Source organism: Colletes latitarsis, chromosome 3 (assembly GCF_051014445.1).
Source record: "Colletes latitarsis isolate SP2378_abdomen chromosome 3, iyColLati1, whole genome shotgun sequence".
Lineage (NCBI taxonomy): Eukaryota > Metazoa > Arthropoda > Insecta > Hymenoptera > Colletidae > Colletes > Colletes latitarsis.
Window position 1 is genome coordinate 30,990,874 of NC_135136.1, and position 26,903 is coordinate 31,017,776.

The following is a 26,903-nucleotide window of genomic DNA, read 5'->3' on the forward strand; positions in this document are numbered from 1 at the left end:
AGCGTCAATAAAAATGGAAGTCGCGGAATTATCGCATCAACGAATAACCGGACGCTCCCGCGCGCATTATCCGCTCGAAACCGCTGCTTGGTGGCCCGAGCCAATGCTATGAAACGGGAAACGGAAAAATTTACGAACAACTGCGACCGATACGTTTAGATTTACACGTCGAACGTGTATTTGCCTTACGTAAAATTTAATCGAAAAATGCCACGTAAGCGAAGAATTCAAACCAATTATTGAATCCCCTGCGTGTACCTCGCGCGACGTATTTAATTTTACGCGAGACGTTGAATAACATAAACGATCCATGATTAATAGACAAATTCTATTTCGACAATTTGAAAGAGTCTTAATTCTTTCTGAATAGCGGAACACTAGATTGATTAAACTTTTTGGTCGTTAATTCTCTATTCTTCCGTTTCCTCGTTCATTTTCTCACTCAATACTTCGTTTCCTCACTACCGTAGGGTGATTCTAGAAACTGGGACAAGCTGTAGCTCTTTTCCAAACGATGATATAAAAAATTCGCAGAGGCAGAAATTGAATGCCCCCTAAAGGGACATTTTTATTTGACGCAACACTTGCATCTGTAATATATAAAATATGCATTTTTTAATATTTATTTTACCGTTTCCATTGGACCCTTTATGTATTGGATGCGGAAACTACTATTTAACCTTTTAGGAAACTTTCATTAGATTGTACGTTAACGTTTCTTACTTTTTCTTGTCTTTATCATCAATGAAATACAAAATCTGTAAGAAAAACAAACTATTTATCACGAGTTTCTTACCTTTTCCACCCATTTTTATGTTCATATTACCACCCAATTTTTAAGATCGTGCTTTTGATAAATTTCTGTTTAAATATACACTAACAAGTTTGAAGATGTATTTTATTTCTTATAAAATTCGATTTTATTATACGCTAACAAAAATATTCATGCAAACGTACGATTTTTCGTAAAATACGTACTAGTAAACGGTACAATTCATAAACAAATTTATAAAAATGATTATTGAGAAATAAATAAGCTACTCGACGTTAATAAGCAGCTCTAATAGTGTTTGACAAAAAGAAGTGAACAAATTTTTTCAAACATATTAACAAAGTTAATATTAAATTTAAATCTGGGAAAAATTAAATTTTGTGCAATAAAACAAAATGGCAACCTTTCAAATCAAGAAGTTGAACCATTTATTATCTCCAGTTATTACGTGGTTCAGGGAAAGTTTGGTTTTATTATGTGTTAACAAAAATATTCATGCAGTCGATCTCAAACACGATCAAGAAAATTTCGCAAACCAGTGTGAATCTCATCGAACTTTGACACATCTATTTATTTTTCTATTAAATTACAAATTTTATCCTCGTCAATTTCAGAATATCAAACAACACTTATGAGACGGTCTAATATATTATATTCCTTATTCCCCAAATCGTGCAAAATTATCCTGAACGTGTTCAATGACACCCACCCGCGAACGTGCGATTTTTCAGGAAATCAAACTTAAAGATTATTCCCATCCAATTTCACCGGGTCTGTCGGCGTAAACACGGTTACCCAGCGTCGTTGAGAAAGAGTTCGAATAAGATGAAAAGTGCGGACCGTGAATGGAACTCCTATCGTAACAAAATGATCGTCGCCACCCTCGCGGCCCGTGACCAAAGACCAAGCGCGAATCAGGCTTCGCGTTGGTTCAAAGGCCCGCTCTGCACGGCTTCCCGCGTTCTTTCCCTGCGCCTCTTTGACTCCGTCGTCTTTTGTCGGCGTGCATCTCGACGAAAGGAAGTGGACAGAAACGAAGGCAGAAGTGGTATAAGTAAGAGTCGAAGGGAACGAGGCGACCAGGGGTAACGGAGTACTGGAAGAAGAGGGAGAAGAAGGAGAACGGATGGATACGAGACGCTGGAAAGAGGGGTTGAAAGCGAAGAGAGGCCACGAGAGCACGAAGAAGCAAAGGAAGAAAAAATTGCCGCGTGAGGAGAGTTCCGACGGGCTTGGCTTCGTCCCACGGAAAGCAATTTCTTAACGTAACCTTATCTTTGTCCGCGGGTATAGCCTGCGCGCCACGTACAAGCCTGTGCAAAGACACGTATGTGCCCTGCACACAAAGAACCTTCACTGGGCTCTCGTAGGTGGGAAACAAGAAATATCTGCACTGCAAAGGGCAGAGGGGCTCCCCCGTAATTCGTGATATTCCTGTACCGTCACTCTTTCGCTCGTATTCGCTAGATTTCTTCCGTATCGCGCGTTATTGCCCCCCTCCCCTTCGCCAATAGATTCTACGACAAATCGTCGCCAAGACGAGACACTTTAAAGACACCCGAGACGTGGCATACGCTCTCTCGATTCGAATTTTCGCGGCAACGAACTTCGCGTGTACAGATGAAACAGAATCATCGACCTGTTATTGGTAAAGTACAAAATCTGTGAATTTTAAAACAATGGTTAGTGGTTATGCGTAAGCTGGTGTGTAAGTATGTTACCTAACTATGGTAATTTTTGTTTTAAAAGAGACAAATAAACATTCTTGTTGATGTTTAATACACGTTAACCGAATCTGGCAGTAATACAGTATATTAACCCTCGTATTATACACAGTGTTCGGCCACGTCGGGGAAAATTTTTAATGGGAGATTCTAAAGGGCAAGATGAGACGAAAATCAAGAATACCAATTTGTTGACTGAAGCTTCGTTAAAAAGTTATTAATGTTTAAAGTTCTCACTCAATAGGAGAAACTAATTAGCAACGTATCACAGCCCTACAGTTTTCTGAGTGAGAACCACAGACGAGTAAACGAGTAGACATTACATCCAATGTATTTTTTCGCCCCATTTTTCTGGGGCTCTAGAGCCCCATTAGTACGCATTGTTTGCCGTTTGAAACATTAAAATATTCCAATCCGTTCAGGAGTTACGATTTTTTAAACATAAGCACGAAATTTAAGGGAAATTAATCAATGTATGGTCAGACATTGTATTTTCGGTAAGGAATATTTTTCTCGAAAGTGCGTAGGAATTCGGGGGTATACCTATCTACCAAAAATGATTGTAATTGCCCCCCGCAACCAAAAATAATTTTTTTAGAAAGATTTGAAATTTTTTTTTTCGTCCAAATATTTAGGCACCTACCCCCTGTCGATTTTTCTTAAAAATTCGTTTTTCATTTTTAGTAATTTTTCTTGACGCCCTACAGAAAAGTTGTCTAATACTTTTTTGTAGGTACCGACGAGCTCTACTTCAGAAAAAAATTTCAATGTGATATGTTCACTATTCTAGGAGTTATGGTCGTTTGAAAATTGAACCACTTTTATGGGGGTTTTCGCATTTTACGGGGTTTAGGAGCAACTTTTCCAATATTTTTAGAATTTCTACATATTCTTTACTAAAATACGCGTTGATTGCTTTTTTAAACATTAAAATCCTTCAATCCGTTCAAAAGTTATGACGTTTTAAAGATACGCAAGAAATTTTGGAGTGACATTTCTGGCCTGAAATATATTTGCGGTAAGAAATTTTTTTCTCAAAAATGGTTAGGATTTTGAGGGTATGTCTATTGACCAAAAATAATTTTAATTGCCCCCTGCAACTAAAAATAATTTTTTTAGAACGATTTGAAATTTTTTATTTTCACCGAAAAATTTAGGCAACTACCCCCAGTTGATTTTTTTTAAAACTTCGTTTTTGATTTTTAATAATTTGTTTGACGTTGTACGGAAATATTGTCTAATACTTTTTTGTAGGTATCCATGGACTCTACTTTCCTCCAAAATTTCATTGAAATATATTCACTATTGTTGGAGTTATGGTCGTTTGAAAAGTGAACCATCTTTATGAGGTTTTGCTCACTTTACGGGGTTAAGGAACAACTTTTCGAATATTTTTGCAATTTGTGCATATTCTTCACTAAAATACGCGTCGTTTGCTTTTTTAAACATTAAAATCCTTCAATCCGTTCAGAAGTTATGACGTTTTAAAGATACGTAAGAAACTTTGTTCTTGACTGTTCGATAAAAACACAGGCCAGAATTGACCGAACCTCGCCACTGGGCTGTTAAATTTCATTATAATAACGATTTATTTATCGATAACTACTAACAAAGATTTATGTGTGCGAGATACGCAATTTAAAATCGAAATTCCATCGCATTAATTCGCGAACAAACAATTGAGAAGTTTCCTCTAAGTAAATATGACGAAACGAATCGAATTGTATCAATTAATCAAAATGGCCGTCGTTTGCACACACTTTCCCCGCGATCGTTGAGCAAAAATCCTATTCGGTTTTCCTCTGTCCGAGGCGTTCGTTGAAACTTCGCGGCCGATATTAGCGAGCGCAGTCCGATAATGCTGGCTGGTGTAAGGTGAATTCAAGAGGAACCAGAAAAAAGCCCGTAAAATGCGATCGCCCACCTACATTTACACCACGTGAACCGACAATTCCACCCCCTCCGCGCTCAGCTCTTTTTCTCGCTCCAGCCCTCCATCTTCCTGACTCTCTTTCTTCTTCCTCCACCCTCGATGCACGATTTTTTCCACGCGTAATTTATTGACTGGACTTCTTTTTTTCACCCCCGACGACCGCGTTCCTTCACCCTTTCTCTCTGTCTCCTCCACCCCCCACCTGCGCCGCGCATTCACACCACCAAACCCGGCACGCCGGGGAAGGAGAACGGGACACGAGGACGCAACGATTTATAGTAACTGCACCCGCTGTCGTAGAATATTTTCGGCGGAATTTCCACTCTACCTTTTTCATTCAGTCGTCTCTATGGAACTCCGCGCTCTTTTCCCTCTATTCAACGGACCCCTTTTGGGAAGCAATAAAACATAAATGGAACATTCTTCGTTCAAAATAATGGCATTGTATATTTATAGTCTTTTTCAAAATAACGCCGATAAATTAATAAGCGTGGAATGAAATACCAACGGGATTATTTTTCGATTACGACGCTAAGCGGTGTTCATACGATTGGAAAAATCAATTGCACAACTTGAATATTAAGTAAAACTTCAAAGTTCTAGAATTTTGTTAAATCGTATCGAAACCTGTCTCGATGGAACTCAGAAGTTTCATTTTCCTACTTGTCGACTCCTTTGGTCAATTTCATTTAGGTTGGTGTCCAAGATGTCAAATTATAAAAACTATAGTGTATAAACAAAGTTATATGATTGTCTTTCAAAGCAAGTGAAACTGTATTGCCCAAAAATATTTTTTTAACGAAACTGAAGGTATTATAAAAGAACGTTCGCAATTTTTTGCATTTCTATGGTTTTATATCTTTTGTATACACACCACTATGCATTATTTTTATATTTATTATCAAATATGCTTATCAATATTTCTACAATTTCTCATTGTTTAATACCAAAAGCAACTGTCAAGATTTTATTCAATTGAAAATTATTGGAACAAGTTTACTAATACTATTGCAAATAAGAAGCTTAAGACTAAAATAAAATTAAGAGAACTTTTAATAATTATTCGGAATAGGGAACACTTCATTGATTTCGATAATTTTCAAATATGTTATAGAATCGATATTTTAAACAAGTTTTTTTAAAAATATCTGGAAATGTTTAAATTTTCCAACACATAATATGAACTTGTCGGAAAATACACGGTAGTATTTCCGACAAAGGCAACTTTCTTTTTCTTTTGGACGACAGATGTTCACTGAGCGTTGTGTAAACATTTTACTCGGTATTTGATACGCGTTGTTACACACGTTAAGTGTATTGCAGTGTTTGGATAAGAATTTTCACAATGCATCGCTGGACTCGGACTAAAATGGCGGTTTACGGTGCAAGCTCAAGGATTGAAAGCGAAGTGCAACATCGTACAGCTTTACTCTGGAAGGTGGTCACGCCTTCAACAGTTTATTTGCTTTTTTACAAAACTACGGATAGAAATTATTAACCCTCTGTATTTCAAATTTTAAAGTTATTACTTTCTGTCAAGTTTCGTTAACTGATAAATTTCCTTTGAACACATTTGAAGGAATTGTAAATATACGATGCAAAATATATTCGGAAATATTATTATATAATTTTACAAATATATAAGTAAATATAATGTTTACGGAACACATATGTTGAAATGTATATTATACGTTAAAAAGTTATTGACTTTAGAATACTGTGTGCACACGTGGTACTATTTGATCCAAAACAACGTCAGTATATTCTTAATGTACAGACAACGCCATAAAATAATATTATTATATAAACAATCGCCTATAAATGCATTATTAAAGTGTTATAATCGAAGAACAAAATTCAATCGAATCTGATCAAGTGATTTGCTGTTATTATTTGTTTGATACAGTGTAAGTTCAGATACATGATGTTCATTTAATTTATGGTATGGATGGATATGATAATGAATATTATTGATATAGTATTGATGGAAATATCGATCTTGTATTGACAAAAACAATTAACATTTTGGAATGGAATATTCATAATAAATAATTAATAGAAGTTGTATGAACCAGTTCCAGCAATCATTGGATGTAGTTTAACAAACATGTGTTTTAGTATATTTATTAAAATTTCAAACGTCTCTACCTCGTGTTTGAGTCTTCTCTGGTAATAATTAGAAAGCATCCAATATCATTCTCGATACTTTCTATTCTTCTATAAATAGTTTACCAACATCTGTATATAAATATTATTTCAATTTCTACTTTGTGTTCATTTAATTTTTCAGAAATAATAAATGATAATAATAAATGATATTACATTCTTTTTAATTACTTAAGAAGTTATACATAGTTAGACACTTAGACAAATCTGAAATGATGAATTTCTTTTAGTTGGACTATTAGTTTAAAAAAATTTTTTTAGACTAGCAAACAGTACAATTCATAAACAAATTTATAAAAATGATTATCGCAGCTCTAATAGTGTTTGAAAAAAGGAAGTAAATAAATTAGTTCAAACATATTAACATAGTTAATATTAAATTTAAATTTGGGAAAAATTAAATTTTGTGCAACAAAACAAAATGGCAACCTTTCAAATCAAGAAGTTGAGGTAAATTTTAATTTTCAAGTCATATACTAATTACTCTAATACAGTTCACAAAATTTGGTTTCTTATTTGCAGTGTTACATCTTCTAGACATCGACAGCTGTAGCTCAATTATTTTTCTCGTGTAAAAAGGTTCTATAAAAATTCTCAATATCCAGCTATCCTTTCCAGTGTCCAACTGTATATAAATCGCAAAAAAATCCAAATACGAGATCGAAACGTTGAAAACATTAATAAATATATTTAAATAGAAGCTTGACTTCAAAGTTCAATTTCCATATGATACCCCGTCTGCGGGAATGTCGACGTTGCACGGGGATGCACGCGAGTTGGACCCACGCGGAGATGCGCTTGTGATTCCAGCGACGTTAATGCGACCGATGCATATCGCGTTGCGCCGCGTCCTCAGGGAACAAAAACTAGGTAAAAAAAAAAGGAAGAAAAAAAGAAAAAATAGCGTATTGGTGACCTTTCAGCGTACGAGAGAGTTGCACTGGTTTGCATACGCGGTAGCCTTCGCCCACTACACGTGCCTCGTTTTCCGCGTACGGAAGAAGAGGATCTCGAAACGGAACGTTGAACAAAAACAACTCTCCGCTTCGAGATTCCTTTTCAAAATGCTCTGTCTCGTTCAATACTCGGAACTTGCTGGAAACGACACCGCGTTAACGTTCGGATTAATATGCGCCCTAATGCAACGGGAGGACGACGATGTTTCGCCTGTCCGTGTATCAGTTGCACGCGTGATGCACAGAGAGAGGAAAGCTTGTTTAAGCTTTGTGGCAACGAACTATTTTTCGAGCCGTTTTGTAAGATTTCCAGCGGCTGGAAACATGAAACGAGGCATAGAGGGGTTTCATTAAATTAGTGTTCCTTGTTTGTACAACTTCATAGAGAGTTGGTTATCAAAAAGGGTGATTTTTAGATTTTTCATTTTATTTTGGGATAACAGGTGGGTTATAAATATGTCGGAATAATGATTTCTCAATCATTTGTGATCGAGTTCTCTTGGGTGATCACATTCCTCGTTTTGTAAATCGTTGTTTCATAACACTTCATCCTTTTAACGAAGTAACAATGTAACTATTAACTTAAAGAAATTTTATTAAAGAAAAAAAAATAATTATGAAAGAAAACTGGTGAATCCTTTGAAGGAAATATTTCCTTTGCAAGAGGCACGTCTAGACCGTCTGCAAATCCCTTTTCTTCTCTTTTCCAGTTTTTTGTATTTTATTTTACATTCGTAAATAGAATATAATGAAATGAATGTCAGTAAAAAAGTTTTCTAAGAATGTACGACAAATATGTTTCATAATACCGTTTCTAGGACACGGAGAACGTATTATGTAATGAAAAATTTTTTTAATTTTTAAAAGGAACATGGATAGAAATAAGACAGTGCTACAGCTCGTTAATATTTTAGAAATTACAAGAGGGCGAAAAAACGAGTGAATCACACCTAGTTTAAAGAATTTGTTATATGAAATTATTAGTATATCTGACTGAGGAAATTTAAACAAATATTTAAGTGAAACGTATATAGAAAGCTGTACAAAAATATAACGCCACTCGTACAGACGGAGCGTCTGACTAAAGACGAACCTCTATCACTAATATCTATTAATATCTCACTCTGTATCTTTCCTGCTCAAACTGATTCTTTTCTCTCTTGTGCTACGAAACATGTTCCTACAATTTAGAATGCAGACATTTTTTTTATATGTTCTCTGAGAAATTAGTAATACAAGAGTAATATGGAATAAATTGTAACAGTTAAAATACAATATTTATTTGAAGTTGTCAATGTGAGTATAATTTTTATAAAATATATAGGGTAAATATATTTGTTCGATATAAAGAATGAAAATTCATTCACGGTTTAATTCGTCAAACACGGACAAAACGATATATCTGAAGAGTTCAGTGCACCATAGATATGGTATGTTTTATTTTGCAAGTATGTATCATTATACTATCACTATTATAATTTCCTTAAATGACATAAGTAAAATGTCACACGAAATAAAAATTCTTTTACTATTTGTTTCTATTGAAAATTGAATAATAATCGTTTCAATGATGACTTCATAAATTATATAATATGTTGACGAAAAACAAGTTAGGCAATATACAGGGTGTTCGGCCACCCCTGGGAAAAATTGTAATGGGAGATTCTAGAGGCCAAAATAAAACGAAAATCAAGAATACCAATTTGTTGATGGAGGCAATTACAAAAAAAGAAACAATAAAATTTGTTCTCTTCAAATTCTCATAACGCATTGAAGAAATATAGAACATAGACAGTACAAGGTTAGTTAAACTGTTTATCATGTTTTCATTCCATTGTTTGAAGGCGATTTATACTAGTTTTACATGTATTTTGAAAATCCCCTTCGTAAGAAAATATTTCGGATAAAAAGCGTATTTCTAATACTAACGCGATGAGACCCGACAAGAATTACTCGCAGGAAAGATATTTGTAAATGGAATAAATTTTGAGGCATCGGGAAACATCTCGACATCCACGAAATGCAGAGATATTCGCAATTTTCCTTGTCATCGGGGATTCACTCGAAATGTTGGAGCTCCTAAGAACGTTCGAATGATTCTGTGCAAACACTCCAGCCAGTCGATGGCGGATGGTTACATGGATGAAAAAGTATACCTCCTCGAGGACGCCAAGCGTTATGCCATTCGTGCGAGTAACACCTACTCTGCGATGCGAAGTGCGGCAAATCGATTAAACTGAGTTTATGTCGTGTAAATCTTTCGCTACTTTTAGAAACGTCCAACTTTTAACGTTTGACAAAATTCATCCGTTTATTTATTACGAGATACGTGCGATGTAAAGGATAAACGATGAAAATGTTATGATACATATTAATGCTATTAATGGAATATATTCAAATAAACAAAAATAGTAAACTATTCTACAATGAATTACACTTTCATAGAAACGAATATTTGATATCGTTTATGGTGCCTTACAATGCAATACTTCTACCGTCGAGTTGGTTTTATCTTCCTATTGGAGCTATTTATATAGCTCCTTGTTTAGAGGGTAATAACAAAGTTTTCAAAATTTACACAGAAACACGTTTATACAGAAAATTGTGTTGTAAAAGCATGGTTAATTTTTAATTCCCCGAAAGGCACGAGCCGAACTACGGTGTTTGGCTTTGTATCTTGTCGAACGTAGAAAAGGACAGCGAATAAAGGATAAATAAAAGTAACACTATGTGAAACCTATTTATTTTTTATTTTCTGTTAATGGGACCTTTACTAATATATTTCTGAGGTTTTTCTGGTTAAAATAAGACCAAATACAATATAACTTGCATCAGGATCACATTTGCGTATTTAACGAGATTTTATACTCTATTAGAAGTAAGTTAAAAACAAATTATGTCGTGTTTGGTCTTATTTTAATCGGAAAACTCTCGCAAATGTATTGGTAAAAGTTTCATTGAAGAGAAGACAAAAATAAAAAAGTTTCATCTTTGCATTATGCACTATAGTCTCATCGCCATTCCAGCCCAGATCAGGTTACACTACGCCCTCTGCTCGACGTTGAGCTTCTTCAGTGTGTCAAGGGGAGTCCCCTCTCACAATCAGTAGTAGGGATGACTACCGTTCACTTATCCAATCGAAAATGACTCAGTTATCCAAGCATTGCTATACACGATTCATATCTCACCAAAAACAACACAATTTTATTTTGGAGATTCTCAAAAATGGACAGGTGATTTACAAGTGAAGTGTTGCAATTTTACTTAATTTACGCAATGTACTAGTAAAGGAAATTTTTAAATACACAAAGATAAAATAAAATGAAAACACGCAATGAACCAGTTAGCCATTACATTGAAGTGCATATGTGATAATATGGCTTATAAATTCGAATGTTACGGCATTCCTGCATCTCCGAAAACTAAGAATCTCGAGAAAACACAATCTTTGATTAAAGTGATCAAGAACGTTGAATTTACTTAATCCGACCACGAATCCTCGCGTTTCGATTTACCATTCCCGGTCGTTCTTTGCATCGCGGCCACGAAACCGATCGAAGATCCCGAAAACGTTTTCTCGGGGGGGATCGACGGATGGAATCCTCGCAGACTCGTGACCGTTTCCAATTATTCGACCGTAAGCATGACGCTTCCGGGAGCTGATTTACGCGGAATTCAAAACTAATTGGCCACGAGTACCGTTGTCATCGAAACATCTGATGTTGCACGAAGTAACGGGGGGACGACCGAAGTATCCGGAATATTCCCAATTTCCGCACAACCATATTCAATATCCGGATGTTGAAACTTCGGATAGCTGCAGTGCGCATTGCCGAAACGATCGTATCGGTGAACTATTCAAATAATGGTAACCGTACCCAACGTTCGCCTCGTCCTTTGCGCCCAAACTTCGGTAATAATTGATAATCGACATTCGCTGCGCTACAAATTTCACGCGGGCATTCCGTGGCCTCGAAACGTGTAAGGTAATTTCTGGGCTTGTTAAGGCGATGCGCCCCGGCGGATGTTTCCGGCAGGCTATTGCCTTCAGGATCGTTTCGAATTCTGGGAATTGCTTATCATCGTGCATGAAAATAACGGCATTAACGTTTTAACGACCGAGCATTCTATACGGCGTCAAGTTATCGCCGATTACTAACCATCGACGAAACGATTTGGCGGCTTCGCATCAAACTCGCATCGGTATTCTCAGGAAAGTATCTTCGTTGTCGCAAAACTTTATATTGATAATCAACTGAACGCTTAGGCTATTAACTTAATTTTTTATAACGCAGTCACGAGCATTTGAATTCAACTTTCACTGACTTTTGGAATTAAATAAGACGCGATTTAATTAATACTGTTGAAGTAACAAAAGAAAACAAATTCAAAGCAAATTTAACGACCTCAAACATGAATCGAAATTAGTGCAAGAATGGTTGTTAGAATTGTTACAATTGTCCAAAAGTAATGAGAAACTCCACTTTACTCCTCGGATTTAAATCCTATCGAGATGGTATGGAATATATTAGATGTTAAAATACGTAAACACTCAATTACAAATAAAACTGAACTACAAAACAGATTACAAAAGGAATGGTAAAAAATTGACATTAATTATTTAAAAACAATAGTGAGATCGATGCCAAAAAGACTTGCAGAAGTTATAAAACAGAAGGGGTGTTCCACTAAATATTAATTTCGCTAAAAGAGTAATTAATATAAAATGAGTGAATAATTTTGTGACGTGAGAAAGCGTAAAGATTTTTTATAATTTGTATTTCTGCAATTATAAATCAAAACTTTTCAATTTTACGATAATGTTACATTGAACTCTATGTTATGTATATCCAAACACAAAAATCTTTAAAAAATTCTTCGCTGTCTGATTATTTCATCCATCTTTGCCACATTATTGACTAACAGAATAATTACTTTCCAAACCTGGGAAAAATTGTAATGGAAGATTCTAGAGGCCAAAATAGGACGAAAATCAAGAATACCAATTTGTTGATGGAGGCTTCGTTAAAAAGTTATTAACGTTTAAAGTTCCACACGTACTGAATTTTTTTCTCGAAAATGCGTAGGATTTCAGGGGTATGTGTATTGACAAAAAATGATTGTAATTGACCCCTGCAACCGACAATAATTTTTCCAGAATGATTTGAAATTTTGTTTTTCGCCGAAAAATTTAGGCACCTACCCCCTGTCGATTTTTCTTAAAAATTCGTTTTTGATTTTTAGTAATTTTGTTTGACACCCTATAGAAAAGTTGTCTAATACTTTTTTGTAGGTACCCATGAGCTCTACTTCAGAAAAAAGTTTCATTGAAATATATTCACAATTGTGGGAGTTATGGCTGTTTGAAAATTCGACCATTTTTATGGGGTTTTTCTTATTTTGCGGGGTCAAGGATCAACTTTTCGAATATTTTTGCGATTTCTACATATTCTTCATCTAAATACGCGTAATTTGCTTTTTTAAAAATGAAAATCGTCCAATCTGTTCAGAAATTATGACATTTTAAAGATAGGCATGAAATTTCAGGGGAATCAATCAATGGTATGGTCAGACATTGTATTTTCGGTAAGGAATTTTTTTCTCGGAAGTACGTAGGATTTCGGGGGTATGTGTAATGACCAAAAATGATTGTAATTGACCCCTGCAAGTAAAAATAATTTTTTTAGAAGGATTTGAAACACATGAAATTTCAAGGGAATCATTCATTCATGATCAGACATTATATTTTCGGTAACGAATTTTTTTCTCGAAACTGGGTAGGAATTCGAGGGTATGTGTAATGACTAAAAATGATTGTCATTGACACCTGCAACTAAAAATAATTTTTCCAGAACGATTTGAAATTTTTTAATTTAATTTTTTAATAACTTTTTAACGAAGCCTCTGCCAAGAAATCGATATTCTTGATTTTCTAGAATCTTCCATTGAAATTTTTCCCAGGGGTGGCTGAACACCCTGTATAACTTTAATAAATAAATTATCGACGGGAAACGAGCATACTCGTTTTACGACAAGTGTATGTTTTTCTAGTAATTTCTCCCGAAAATTTATATTAATTGCAAAAGTACTAATCACATTTTTAGTATATACATGTTGAAAGAATTCTGTATCATTAAAATCACTTTAATAAAAATGTTCCGTCGTTAATGCGTTAAGTAAGCTAAATGCCTACATATTCAAAGTATGCCAAATTAGAATTTGTCGCCACTTTTTTGGGTTACGTTTTATCGAATATATTCTATTTTTACTTTTTAACTATTCCATTTTTATTTTTTATTTCAAAACGAATGCAGTTATTGAAATAAGACAAGTCATAATTTTATTTTAGGAAAAAACATTGGTTGTTACTGATAACCGTAATGCTGAAACAAACTGTTGCCACGATAGAACAAGTATATATGATTTATAAACAAATTAAAAATTATAAAAGTTTCATATAATGAACCTGGATTCCTATTGGAGTGGGCAGGTAAAGGTTTATCTACATTAAATTAATTATTGCTAAGATCTATTTCCATTATCGTTACGAAGAAAATATCTTTTTTCAAAATCATGTGTATGAAAGAATAATAGAAAGTAAATGAGTAAATTCCATGATAAAAGAAGAGTAGAAAACTTGGAAATCAAGTATTCTCATTGTTATCAATCTACAAAAACAGTGAACGCTCTAATGCCAATTTAACTTAGATATCGTCCAGTGACCGACGACTTCCACGAGTAACAAAATTAATTAGCAATCGGAACATAATCAATAATGAAAGTTCATAACTGCCCGACGGATACGCTTTTAATGTAATTGGCAATCGAGAAAATACGTACTTGAAAGTTTGTGTGTTAGTAATTAAATTTATGATAGAACAGAGGCTACCTACGACCCGCCAGTCGAAAATATTTAACCCCAGAGAGTCTCCAAATAAACCCTTAATCGGTATATTGGAGGAGCATTTTAACACCTCCAATGGCTACACTTATCTTCTTTACAATTAATATGAGATGGCATAAGAAAAAAAATAAGTATGCAAGGTTGATGGTGCTCATTATTTTTCAATAGTATATTTTATCGTATTGTAAATCGAAACAGAAAGAATTGAGAAGAGTTAGCTTCATTTATTAATTTCATTATGACAATTTGCTCTAAGTTCCTTTGACCTTGTTTGAATCCCACAAACGAAATTAAGAAACAACTCTACTCCGTTCAATATAATAATTAATTGACTTTGGATAAAACCAAGTCTTGCGATTCCTTCGGTACAAATATTTACATGTCGTCTACCTTCCTCTGTGCGTTTGATCAATTTAATTAAATATACAGGGCGGGCAATAAATTTGATCATCTTGAGTACATCTCCGTTATTTCTGGGATACAGTAAAACTTTATACAACAAAAGTTATATGGTTTGAAGATCTTAAGGTCAATTTAACAATAAAAAATTTAAAAACATCGGAAAACAATATTATAATGTTAATTATAAATAGAACTTACAAAATGGCACATGTGGAAGGTTCTTGGCGTAATTTATATAAAATACGTTAGATCACGATTTTTGTATATTTAAATGATTATTTTAGATATTTAAAAATTATTCTTTCATGGAGAAAGAAACACAGTGTATGTTTAATTATAGATGAGAATTATTTGTAATAATACTCCACCTTAAAAATTTATACATGTTACTATCGTTAGAAACTGTATCAAGAAATGACCTTTTCACAAAGAATGAATTTACTAACATAAGTACAGTTTTACCTCGTTGAGTGCGCGAATTTTTCCCTCGATTACCGCACCAGAGTCACTACTACCACCGTTACTCTATCTAGTTGGATCTATGTGTCCCAGTTTCTTCCACGAATGGCACATGAAAGAATTGATTTCAGCCTGAGGTAAAAAAGGTTGATTGAACCCTCGATGAATAGGATGAACAGAACTGGACCCAATTCGCGATCAGTTAGAGAAGCAATACAGTATTGAATGCTCTCTTTAACTATAAAAACTCGGTGTAAATATAGTAGGACGCAGACAGATATTTCCTCACGCAGATTCAGCCTACAACACCTAAAACATTCAAATCTCGATGCTAAACGAAGGCGTGACATTCTGTAGGTTCTATGCTTTTACCATACTCGACAACCGACGTTTCTGGTTTTACTTTTTTATTTTCTGCATAGAAATAACAGATTTCATTTTTCAACGCTTTGCTTGACAAACTATAACACAAATTGTAAATCTCTTTGAGAAATAGAAAAGGTTTATTTCTTTATGATTTCGATTAATATTAATTGTTCTTTTACATAAAAAGAAACCGTTTCATTATGTAACTTCTCTTATATCTTTATACGTAATAAATATTTTCGTGACAGATCTGATAAACACGTATATTGGAAAAAAGAGTTGAAACACAATCTTTTCCTTATATTAATATCGATGATATGATATTAGTATTTAATTCATCAAAAGTTATAATCTTTTTAAATTAAATAATTTCCAACACAGTTTTATACTTGATTTATATTTTCATAAATGAATATTCACTTTTCTAATAAATACTGATATTTATTATCAACTACGACAACTATACCGTAACAAGATCGAAAGTTTCAGTTTACAAGTTACCGAATTCTGCATAATGAAACCGTTGTTTCGAAACTAAAAATACGATGAAATATTATTTTTTGTCCTCACGTCAATTCTGTCAAACACATTGACCATAATGTTCAGCGATTGTTAAATGCAAAGCATTGGCCACGAAGCTTCCAAAACAAATGCGACACCAATATACGCTCAAACAATGAAGGAAATAGGTAGGGTTTGAAAAAGAGCTCCCGCATACCGCGTTTGACAGAATGATTTGTACCAGTGTTTTGTAAAAGTGTACGCCTTTTCAACGTTACAGAAGATAACGATCGAAACGCGCAACGAGTAGTTGCGATTAATGGGTTCTTTCACTTTGCAAAACGATAGCAATGGAAAAATGTTGCCAAAGGTATTGATTTGTGAGGAAATTTCATCAGATTTCTATTAAACGCTTTCTACGACGATAGTACCGTGCACGTACATTTGTCAACATACAGTTGCACACTCTTACGAACAGAACCTCGTATTATTTAATGCATTAATTATTATAATACATAGAAATAATGTACAAAATATATGTACATTTGTAGCTAAGCATTATGTTCTGTTTTCTACAGTAGGTCAATTTTGTTAAACATCTAGAATAAACAAAAATTATCCACATTACAATGAAATACTGTAAGACGTAACAAAATTTAAATATCGACACTTACAGTTGTTTAACTTTTTATACTATTTTTCTATCGATTGGAAATACCCTCATTTCTGTAATAATTTATTTACGTTTTACTCCTGTTATAAACAACGAATTTGTGTATGATTGCAAAGGACTCTACTTGAGTTTAGTGCTTTAAAAATAATGAACTTAAATAAAGGGGAATAAGCGGAAACCAGCCCTATCTAACAAAAATGTTAATTTACGGAAACGATTCGCAACTACGTATATACAACGATCAGAAATGAGTTATACGATCTCAGGAGACTAAAATAAATTGGCTCGAGTCGGATGGAAGGTATTCTGGTACTGCAGTCGATCAGGGAAAACAAATAATCTAGAGCTAAATAAGAAATGAATTTCGTTCCACCGGAAGACATACACTACGGAATTGTTGTATTTCACCGTTTACTATAAAGTTTCTTGTTACTTCAAGTTTTATATCCGTTTCATATTATACCTGTGTCGTACAAACGAATCGAAAAGCTTAAATAAAAAACAAATCTTGAGTATACTCCAATGTAAGTAAAAAACACCCAATGGCTGTTGAAATCGTTGTAACATTCTTAAACATTCTTAAAACATCATTGATTTTAATTCAACAGACCTAGTTTCTTCCTCGAATGGCACAGATTACAAATATATTTGTAACAAAATATTTTAAATAAATTAAAGATTGAAAACAGATTATAAGTGAAACTACAATAACATATGCTGGTGTGTTCTAGGTTTAAAAAGTCCAAAACAAGGAAAATATCTTATCTCTGGAACAGTATCGATACTTTCACGATTCCATGTTAGAATTCCACGATATATCAAATAATACATGTAAAAGCATAACAGTAATAAAATATAACAGAGAAAGGTACCACAACGTAATACTATAATATACATAATAATTCAAGAATTATCTTCATAATCAAATAAGAAAAATTTATTAGACCTTGGAATTGTACTATCATTGGCTAGAAATTTTGTACTTAATATTTTAATAAGTAATTATTGAAAAGTATATGATAAATAAATAAACCTTTTCTATTTCTCCAAGAGATTTACAATTTGTAAACAACAAACCATTCGTGTTACAGTATGTTAAGCAAAGTATTAAAAAACGACAGCTATTATTTTTACGTAGAAAATAAGTCTGAAAACTCTAGTGGTGCTCTACTATTTTCAACTAATAATATTGTGTGTCAAGACACATGCAAGTATTCAGACAAACATCTCACGTACAATTTCTGTATGCATATGTGAGTGTTACAAACTGGAAACATGTGTTCCCAAAAGAGGCTACCCATAGACTGACCATTTCTGATTTTTCAACGCAATAAAACTCTTCGTGATATTTTATCGTCGTAACATTTTTGTGTCGAGGCATGATAACGTTACGGTATCTTGGACCGTGGAATTTTTATGCGGTATTTTTGACTATAATATTATGAACGCGTGGAATTCTACCGTGTCACCGTTTCCAGTCGATGAACGAGGAAAAAGAGCTCTTTTTATACGTATTTTAGGGGTCATTCTTGCAACGGTGCCGCAGTTTCGCGAATCTAGAAAATGCCAGTGTTTTACGTAATTCCGGGTATTTATGCGTAACCATTGTTGTATGCGCGTTGCCTGCTGAAAAATAGCCGGTTTCGCGATAGTAGAAACAGCGATCGCGCGACATGAACGCAATCGAGCCGAGAAAAAATAGTTTCCAAGAATTCGCCGTTCAATTAACCCGACGAGATTCTCGACGTGCCCGCGAGAACGCGATGGCGTGATCGTTCCAATCGGAACAATTTCGAGATTCGCCAGTGCGCCGTGGTTCTTGCAATAATTGAGCCGTGCAACAACCTGAAAGACACGAGGCCCTCGTGTCCGTCAGACACCCCTATAGCGCGTTCTTAAATATCGCGTGATGGCCGATTCGCATCGTGAGGCATTAAAGCCTCATTTCTGTACAATTCATTTACGATTTCGCCTCTTTTCATTCTTTTAGCTTCGTTTCCTATCTTATAATTACATCGTTATTTTACTACACTGCCAAGCGTACTAATTGATGTGTTTCAAAGCACTACGAGTCCACCAACCATTCGTTTCTAAACAGTTTCGTTTTTATATCTTTTTTAAATTTTCAATTGAAAATAACAGAATTTTCACTGTTTCAAGAATTCAACATACTACCCGTAGTATTATATTATTGATTGTCAAAACAATACCATGTTTGAGTTGTTTTAAATATTACTATTGTTTAAAAAAAAATTTATGAATGAGATATTATAATACTAGTTAGGACTCAGTTAGCTGAAAATAGTTATAACTCATATATTGTCAGAGTGTGGACTTGTACTGTTTTGGAACTCATGGCATCGATTCTTATCAAATACGATAACGATTCGAACAAAAAAGCAGTGAGATATTTGAACCTTCCAGAGCACTCGGAACTTAATACGTTCTGTAAAGAAATTAAAACAGAGCAATTTATGAATTAATGCATTAAATAAATTTTGCTCTTCTATCGTAAATCATCCGTAAAAAAAATGTAACGATCGACCCTCTTCCGTTCTGAATGCTCTGGAAAGAGGTGTTTACTTTCGTAGCAGAAGAATGGAAATGGAAATGGAAACTCACCCTCGATAATGGAACGCTGCGGCTTGTAGGACATGTCTGGAAAGAGAAAAGGATTAATATTAGTGAAATTAGTCACAATATGTACACCAGGAGAGTTAAGAATAGAGTTAAGAATTTGGATGGAAGCAAGCACGTACAAGCGATCGCCCCTTTGCAACAAATTATTCCATTTTACGAAAATATTATGGTGCGCGATATTTATAGCGGAGTAAAAAGTTGCTGGCGCTTACGATAATAGCCAAAGAAAATTCTGCGGAGTAACTCTTTCAACTTAATGAAATAAAGGCACCCTTCTCGTTCCGTGAAGTCTCGTCTTTCCTAGAACTTAATGAAATAATGGTTCCCTTTGTAACTAATGTGGGATTCAAGAATGGTATTCAGGGTTGAAATTACGTTTGTTGCATGTTTCCTCCGGGGCTGAAAATACATTTACGTGCCGTTATTTCAATTGTAATTAGAACTATATAATGTTGTTGCGCGTTGCACAATACTTTCCCGCGTATTTCATATTGGAAGACTATTATCATAGTTTTTCGTTTCTACTGGTATGATCTACAAGAAGAAATAAATAAAAAATATACAATACAATTTTTACTATGGTGTCTTTGTATTTTTAATATTTATATCTTCTATTATGAATCTTGTACTATATGGTTATCCCATTAATGAATACTAATAATTATTCTGGTATAAAATCATTCTCACTGTGATGCAAAATGACATGATTGCTACAATATTCAAATTTATAAATCACACTACCATACAGTCAATTCTATATAGCTTTTATTTTTTGAAATTATTATGCACTTTAATGTAATAGCTAAAGAATGAATTACCTGTCCATTTTTGCTGCTCATTAAAATTTTTATTATCCGCGAACGTGTTAAAAAATTCCAATAGGATAGAAGACCTATATTAATAATAGTAAAACTATGAATCTATTGTGTTAAATGCAATAGTTATAACATTATGTGGTCCAATCCAAGAAGTCTTGTATAACAATTTCGATACGAACCTTATGCTTCGAAATTTAAATGAAGACTGCCCTTCAAGTTGACGTTCGTGTATCAATAAAGAATTCTATTATTATTAGCTAGAAATTTCTACTTCCTATATGAATATCCAAGATATATCTGTAGAGTATTTAAGAATAACTCGAAACGATTTTACAATTTCAGTTTATCGAACACTTAGCAAACTCAATCTAAACGAAGACTGTCTTCACGTTGACATTCATGTATCAATAAAGAATTCTATTATTATTAGCTAGAAATTCCTACTTCCTGTGTATCCAAGATATACATGGTGTTCGGCCAACCCTGGGAAAAATTTTAATGGGGGATTCTAGAGGCCAAAATAAGACGAACATCAAGAATACCAATTTGTTGATGGAGGCTTCGTTAAGAAGTTATTAACACTTAAATTCAAAAATTCCAAATCGTTCTGGAAAAATTATTTTCGGTTGCGGGGGTCAATTGCAATCATTTTTTATGAATACACATATCCCTGAATTCCTACCCTCCTTTGAGAAAAAAATTCGGGTAGGTGGTGAAATTCTTCGGCGAAAAAAAAAAATTTTCAAATCGTTCTAAAAAAATTATTTTCGATTGCAGGAACTAATTATAATCATTTTTGGTCAACAGACATACCCTCAAATTCCTAACCATTTTTGAGAAAAAAATTCCTTACCGAAAATATAATTTCTGGCCAGAAATGTTTACCCGAAATTGCATGAGAATCTTTAAAATGCCATAACTCCTGAACGGATTGGACGATTTTAATGTTCAAAAAGCCAAACGCCGCGTATTTTAGTGTAGAATATGTAGTAATTATAAAAATATTTGAAAAGTTGTTCCTTGAACCCGCAAAATGTGAAAAACCGCATAAAAATGGTTCAATTTTCAAACGTCCATAACTCCTACTATAGCGAATATATTTCAATGAAACTTTTTTCTGAAGTAGTGCTCATGGATACCTATAAAAAAGTATTAGACAACTTTTCTGTGTGGCGTCAAACAAAATTATTAAAAATGAAAAACGAATTTGTAAGAAAAATCGACAGGGGGTAGGTGCCTAAATTTTTCGGCGAAAACAAAAATTTCATATTGTCCTAAAAAAATTATTTTCAGTTGAGGGAGTCAATTACAATCATTTTTGGTGAACAGACATACCCTCGAAATCCTACCCACTTTCGAGAAAAAAATTTGAGAAGGTGTGAAATTTTTCGGCAAAATAAAAAAATTTCAAATCATTCTAAAAAAATTATTTTTGGTCGCAGGGATCAATTACAATCATTTTTGGTGAATACACTTATCCCCGAAATCCTACGCACTTTCGAGGAAAAAATTCCTTACCGAAAATACAATGTCTGACCATACCGTTGATTGATTCCCCTGAAATTTCATGCGAATCTTTAAAACGTCATAACTTCTAAACGGATTGGACGATTTTGATGTTTGAAAAAGCAAACAACGCGTATTTTAATGAACAATATATAGAAATTCCAAAAATATTCTAAAAGTTGGTCCTTGACCCCGAAAAATGAGGAAAACCCCATAAAAATGGTCCAATTTTCAAACAGCCATAACTCCTATAATAGTAAATATATTTCAATGAAACTTTTTTCTGAAGTAAAGCCCATAGGTACCTACAAAAAAGTATTAAACAACTTTTCTGTAGGATGTCAAACGAAATTATTAAAAATCAAAAACTAATTTTTAAGGAAAATCGACAGGTGCCTAAATTTTTCGGCGAAATTGAAAAGTTTCAAATCGTTGTGGAAAAATTATTTTCGATTGCGGAGGTCAATTATAATCACTTTTGGTGAATAGACATACTCCCGAAATCTTACCCACTTTCGAGAAAAAAATTCAGTACTGGCGGAACTTTAAACGTTAATAACTTCTTAACGAAGCCACCATCAACAAATTGGTATTCTTGATTTTCTTCTTATTTTGACCTTTAGAATCTCCCATTAAAATTTTTCCCAGGGGTGGCCGGACACCCTGTATCTGTAGAGTATTTCAAGATAATTCGAAACGATTTTATAATTTCAGTTCATCGAACACTTAGCAAACTCCACGTCAAGAAATTGCACTCACGAAACCTAGACACCAACTTTAAATTCTGCTGACAGAGAGGAGCCACGCATTATTTGCCTGTAAAATTGAGCCCAATTGAAATTCACGCCGCGGTAAAGAGAAGGGCAAAAACATTGAACGATCCAAGCCGTTGCAAGGAGTTAAGTTCTTCAGAAATTCAGTCTGTCGCGTTTGCAAACTTTCGTCGACTTTGTCGCGGCCCCGAGACAACCGTAATTAACGTCTAAGCGCTAATCAGCCCGATCCGAGGTTTCTCGAACAACGAGACTCAAGGAAGGAAGACTTACGCGAATCGGGGTTAAGGCAGACGGACGGGCCGTGGCAACTTCGGGGAGCAAATAACAGGAAATTCAGGGTCCCCGAGTTGCGCAACACGCTAGCTGCTCCTCTGACGTTCCTCTCGTGAAACTTTTAATTATCCTTTCCTGGGCTCCTTTTAATGAAGAGGTTCCTCGTACGTTGCGCTGGCACATATGACGTTGAAAATAATTACAAGTTTCTGCATGAATTCCGGACCTAACCCGAACGATGCACGTTCAACGACAACGAATGCTTGCTCTGAAGAGGCGTGTTTCGCATAGACTATCATAGGACGAAGGGTACCGTTAGCCCCAATCGTCTGGTAAAGTTTGTCACACGATCACGGAATCCCTCGCTATCTTCGGGTTTTACGACTTTAGGCGACTAAGATGTTTGAGACTCTGATGGCTCGTAATATTATTAATATCAACCGGGTACAAGTAACTCTAGTGTGAAACGCGAATGCAAAAGGGGTTCAGTGGTTTGTGGTCGCTATTTCTAAGTAAAAAATTAAGCGTTGATGTGATTTTGGTGTGACGCGAATGGTAATATTTGCTAACAAACTTGAATAAAAACAGCAAATGAATGCACAAAGATTGTGTGCTGATTGAGTGAGTTCTAACTGTGTTCTGTCAGAGTTCTGGCTGAGTTCTGATTGATGGCTGTGTGTTTGCGCGCTTGTCGATTCGGTTAAGGTTGTGACTGGTGGAGGTTGTTTTGTGGGAAGGTAAAATGTATGAATTTTGGTTGGTCGGTTGTGCTACGAGGGTGGATCTGAGATGGTCTTGAGGTGGGGCTTGAAATGTTTAAAAGCATTTCGGGAAATATTAGTCGGTAAAAGTAGCAGGTAACGTTTATTGAGGTTTGAAAGTGATGTGCAGCTGTCGGGGAGGTCGAGTTTTATGGGAACGGTCACTGCAACCTTTCTGTGTCTACCTATGTTGGGTCTCAACAAAAGTGGAACATTTTTAGAAAGCAATTGAAGAAAAGAAGATAGATAATACAAAGGAAGAGCTGAAAGGAAACAATAGAAAGTAAAAGAATCAAGAAAACAAAGATCGAAAGATAAGAGAAGGGAAAAATAAATGAAATATTAGCCACAAAAAAAAAAGAATCACCTAATGCCTAAACATTTATTGGCTAATTAACTAGTCGGTACCAGACGCCAATTTTATGCCCGCTATAAATTACAATATTATTATTTTTACGAATTATCAATCCTTATAAAATTTACGAAAAGTAACTTCCTCCCATTTATTAAGTCCCAAAATAGAATTATACAAAGAGAACGTTCATCGGTAAAATAAAGAATGGATATGAATCAAAAGCGATAAACGTACACAGTGCTGAGTAAATTGAGTAACGATGACTTGAAGAAGTGACTATTGTATGCAGAAAAGTCCAGCCTATCGCAGATGCTAATAGCAAGGCAGTGGACTCTATTTAACCCCTTGCCTTGATTTCTGACTCGTCATAAGTTCTTTATGCCAACTTTCACAATGACGAGGCTACTCTCGTCATGAAGTCTAATATATCAACATATTTACACATTCTTAAGATACGAATAAATTTAAATAATATTGCACAATATACGTTTGAAGAATTGCTTGTAATTAACCATTTGACGTACGATTTAATTTCAAATAATTTTTCAACACTAAATCTATCGACATTTCATGTATACCCGTCCCTACCATGATCGGTCAAATGACCAGTCTTTCTTTTTCTCTTTTACGAAACAACGTACCTCTAATAATTGCGTTATATGTATAGAATGTTGTGTTACGAAGTTAATTCGTATATCTTTCTCTTTTATGTCGTATATTTTTTCTTAAAACGTACATTTTTAAATTCTGAACAAAAATATTAAATATGTGTATACTTAGTACTTCAATTTCATAGAGAAAATTTACATGCAGTCGAAATTTTTAAATTTTCATCGGATAAAAGATAAAACGCCCTTGAAAACGAATTTTGCTTCAAGTCGATACCGTAGTTCCAGAGAAAATCATTATTTACGAAAAAATGCCGGCTAGTAATTATGCAAACACCCTACATACAAATTTAAATTCATTTTCAAATAAATGAACAATCTATGATCCAGTTTTATCGCACATCAGTTGTATAATTAATAAGAATTGCTGAAACTTCTTTAGGTATGTAGCGTCAAAGAAGATTTCAAAATAAACATAGAAAACAGCATAAATAATTACAATTGTTATGTTCCATTGAAGTTGATAGCGTAATTAGTTCCAGAAATATAACGATTTTTGTTTCAAGTCATTCGCGTCGTTAGTTCCGGAGATAGAAGGGTTCGAAGTTTGTTGACATCGGCGCGAGGTCAATGACCGCACGTGCTCGTAGTAAACAGTGCGTAGTAAATTCTTGGAAATACTACGGAACTGGGTCACGACAGTCACATATGTAGGGTAGGTCAGCACGATGCACATGCGAGAAAGAGAGGTCTGACTCGTTAGACAAAGACAGAGGTAGTCGAGTTAAAAAAATTACCCCTGTACATAAATTACAATATTTTCAAAATGGAAAGTCAGATCGACATAAACCAGAAACCATTTTAAAGAGGAAGGTTCGCCGCTCCTAACAGTGACTCAATTATGGAGACATCGCTAGTAGTTTCTCCCAGTAAACACATATTAAATAATCGCAATGATTCGCTACAATCGTGGTTGAAATGAAACACTCACTCGATAAAAGAGAAATGCACAAGACTTCTTCATGACAGAAAACACCAGTTTCATTGCCAATAAAGAAAAAACTATAATGTCCAGATTAAGAAGTGGCCATACAAAAATAACACAGGACTACATCCTTGACAAAAGAGAAACACTGGCTTCGTAAGCTACAAATATCGTAAAAGTAAGAAGCTCGACGTGATCGACGATCCAAGAAGCGACCTTGAGCTTGCGATTTATTTTCATCCGCGGACGCCCCAGTTCTCCGGGAATACGAAGGACCACGATCGGTGGGAAACCGTGTCGCGGTCCACGCAAACACGACGAAAATATCTCATTTTGTCTGGCTGGTTGCGAATACCCGCAGCGACTTAATATACAATATCCCGTCTCTGACGAACTCGCTGCAGAGGGAACGGAAAAACAAGAAAGTCCGTGTGTACGCGCGACAAATATGTATTTTAGGAAACCAAGAGTGCCATTGCATCGCGACTGCGAGAACCTGGCCGAAAAGGCAATCGCACGTTGATATGAATTGCGGCCAATGTCGGTCGACGGAATGCAATAATTCTCGCGATTAAATGTACGTTACGACTAGAAAGGTTTTTTAAGCGACGCGGTTTTGTTACCGGACGACCGTTGGAATATATTAACGCAGAAATATATCGCCGGTTCGCGGGAGTAATTCGTCACGCATATGCATTCACGGTAATCTACACTGGTACGCGCGCAGAAAAATGGCTTTCCAGAGGGGCAAATGTATTTTAAATCTGCGAGGCGGAGGGGCAGAAACAGAAAGGGCGGCCAGGTAATGCAAAAATCAATGAAACGGAAATATCGCTTTTAATTTCCACGGGGAATTTAATTTTATTTTTCTCGCTGGCGGGGTACGCGCGGCGCTCGCGGAACGAGACGCGCGCGTTTCGGAAATTACTTGTTGCAATGGCGACCGTAATTACGTCGCCGCGGCGATTCATAAGGACTCCCGAGCACAATTTCGCGTCGCTGCACGGTCTCTTGCGCTCGTTCGATAACGGTCAAATTTTATCCAACGGCTGTAAAACGAGATTTCATTACCTTCGCGAAATTGTTTCTTAATTAGACCCTGCTCGTCGCTGGATCAAACATTCGCTCTCCTGATTGTCGGTCGATACACGCTGTGTGCGCTATACGGAGAAGGTATTCGTTTATTCAATATTTCTAATAACTATTTTCCTCTTGCCAATCGCGACGACGAGTTTACTGCTAAACGAAGATCGGAGATATATAATAACTATTACCTTCACTGAAATTCTAAACATTCATTCAACTCTTTTCACAATCATTACGCT

At 35.0% G+C, this 26,903-nt stretch overlaps 1 protein-coding gene across 3 annotated transcripts in view; it reads right to left on the reverse strand.

Moving 5' to 3' along the window:
* Positions 1-26,903, reverse strand: part of LOC143340550 (agrin) — a 903,627-nt gene that overhangs the window by 672,725 nt on the left and 203,999 nt on the right. For all 3 annotated transcript variants that reach the window (XM_076762655.1, XM_076762656.1, XM_076762654.1), the window contains exon 3: positions 19,479-19,514. In XM_076762655.1, coding sequence (XP_076618770.1) covers positions 19,479-19,514 — 36 coding nt within the window. The remainder of the gene's footprint in view (positions 1-19,478; positions 19,515-26,903) is intronic.